The sequence below is a fragment of the Lathyrus oleraceus genome, chromosome 6, assembly GCF_024323335.1.
Source record: "Lathyrus oleraceus cultivar Zhongwan6 chromosome 6, CAAS_Psat_ZW6_1.0, whole genome shotgun sequence".
Taxonomy (NCBI): Eukaryota; Viridiplantae; Streptophyta; class Magnoliopsida; order Fabales; family Fabaceae; genus Lathyrus; species Lathyrus oleraceus.
In genome coordinates this window covers 71,469,437-71,470,925 of record NC_066584.1, presented here as the reverse complement: position 1 = coordinate 71,470,925, position 1,489 = coordinate 71,469,437, and the positions used below count along the sequence as shown (strand labels likewise).

General features: G+C 31.9%; 1 protein-coding gene across 1 annotated transcript; it reads left to right on the top strand.

Moving 5' to 3' along the window:
* The first annotated feature begins 212 nt into the window (after positions 1–212).
* Positions 213–1,275, top strand: LOC127093425 (transcriptional regulator SUPERMAN). The gene is made up of 2 exons (XM_051032348.1): positions 213–454; positions 539–1,275. Exon 2 carries the CDS (start codon positions 588–590, stop codon positions 1,167–1,169), a length of 582 nt encoding a protein of 193 aa, XP_050888305.1. The 5' UTR covers positions 213–454; positions 539–587; the 3' UTR covers positions 1,170–1,275.
* The last annotated feature ends 214 nt before the right edge of the window (positions 1,276–1,489 follow it).

The window sequence follows — 1,489 nt, the reverse complement described above, 5'->3', positions numbered from 1 at the left end:
AGGAAAAAAATTAGAATCTGACAAGGTGCAATGAGCAACCCCATTTAAAAAAAGATTGACTTAATCTGACTAGACGGCATGTCATGACTTTTGGCTTGATTCATTTCCACCCTAACCAATGTATGTTTTTCTATTGATTAAAATGTGATAGCAAATTAATTCAAGATGTGATGTAAATAACTTTAAACGTGTGAGTGTCATATCTACTCTTATACTCATTTGAAGTCATATATATTTCATATTCTGTCTAAAGTTTTCAAGAATGTGGCAAGAAGGAAACCCCACTTTGACACAGTTTCTTCATTTAATTTGCTAAGCAATATCCAAATACAGTAGTGACAGATGAAGTACACCTGATGAGATCTTCACTTTCACCCTCAAAATACATTAGAAAAAAAAACCTTCAACATAAAGCTATTCTTGGATCATCACTTTCTCTCTCTCTGATCAATTTGTAAGAGATCCACACGTCTGGCTCAGTATTTATCATTACTTGAACATAGTCAAATTTTACTTTATCTTTTTCTTTTCTCTACAGGTTTGAAAAAGACAATCTTATATAATATACATAAAGCAAAAGCTTCACCATGGAAGGAAACTATCAAAACAGAAACACAACAACTACTCATAGAGATCATCATCATCATCATCACCATCATGGATATGAGGAGCATTCATGGGGAACATCATGGCCTGCAAGAAACTATGCTTGTAGCTTTTGCAAAAGAGAGTTTAGATCAGCTCAAGCTTTAGGTGGACACATGAATGTTCATAGAAGAGATAGGGCAAGATTAAGATCATCATTAATATCTTCTTGGGTTAATTCTGATCAATGCCCTAATACCAACAACAATAATAATGCTAAACCTAACCCTACCATTACTTCAACTAATGATGAGATTTTCAGTTCTTCACATTATCTCTCTTTATCTTCTTCTTCTTCTTCACCTTCCTTACCTCATACTAGCCATGATGATAAGAAACCTAGACTCACACCTTCTCTATCTCTTCCTCTTCTGAATCCTCAAAGAAGTGAAATCATGAAAAGCTATCAAGATGTCAAGAAGCACAATGTTTTGATGAATAATGAGCAAAACATTACATTGGAGTTAGGTATAGGGTTGTTTAAACACCATGAAGAGAAGTTAGATTTGGAGCTTCGACTTTAACTAGTTACATATATATCAAACCAGGTGCAACTTCATATTTGTTTTAACTTTCTTGCATTCTAAGTACTCTTTATATTATTATTATTATTATTATGCATTTCAAGAACCTTATTATTTAGTTTAATTTTTGTTGTAATTTGTTGTTTTAAAGTTGGATATATATGATTTCTATCTTGTAGTTTTGATAGATTTGATTCTAATCTCATTGAATGGAATTGGTCTAAGGTGTGTTGAAAACTAAGTCAGAGGTAATTTTCAAATCATAATTATCAAAATAATGGAAGTGATGAATCTTCAAGATATGCAGTATTTTTTTTTCT

Excerpts from the sequence above, each read along its gene's own strand:
- LOC127093425 (XM_051032348.1), top strand. The coding sequence starts at position 588 with ATGGAAGGAAACTATCAAAACAGAAACACAACAACTACTCATAGAGAT.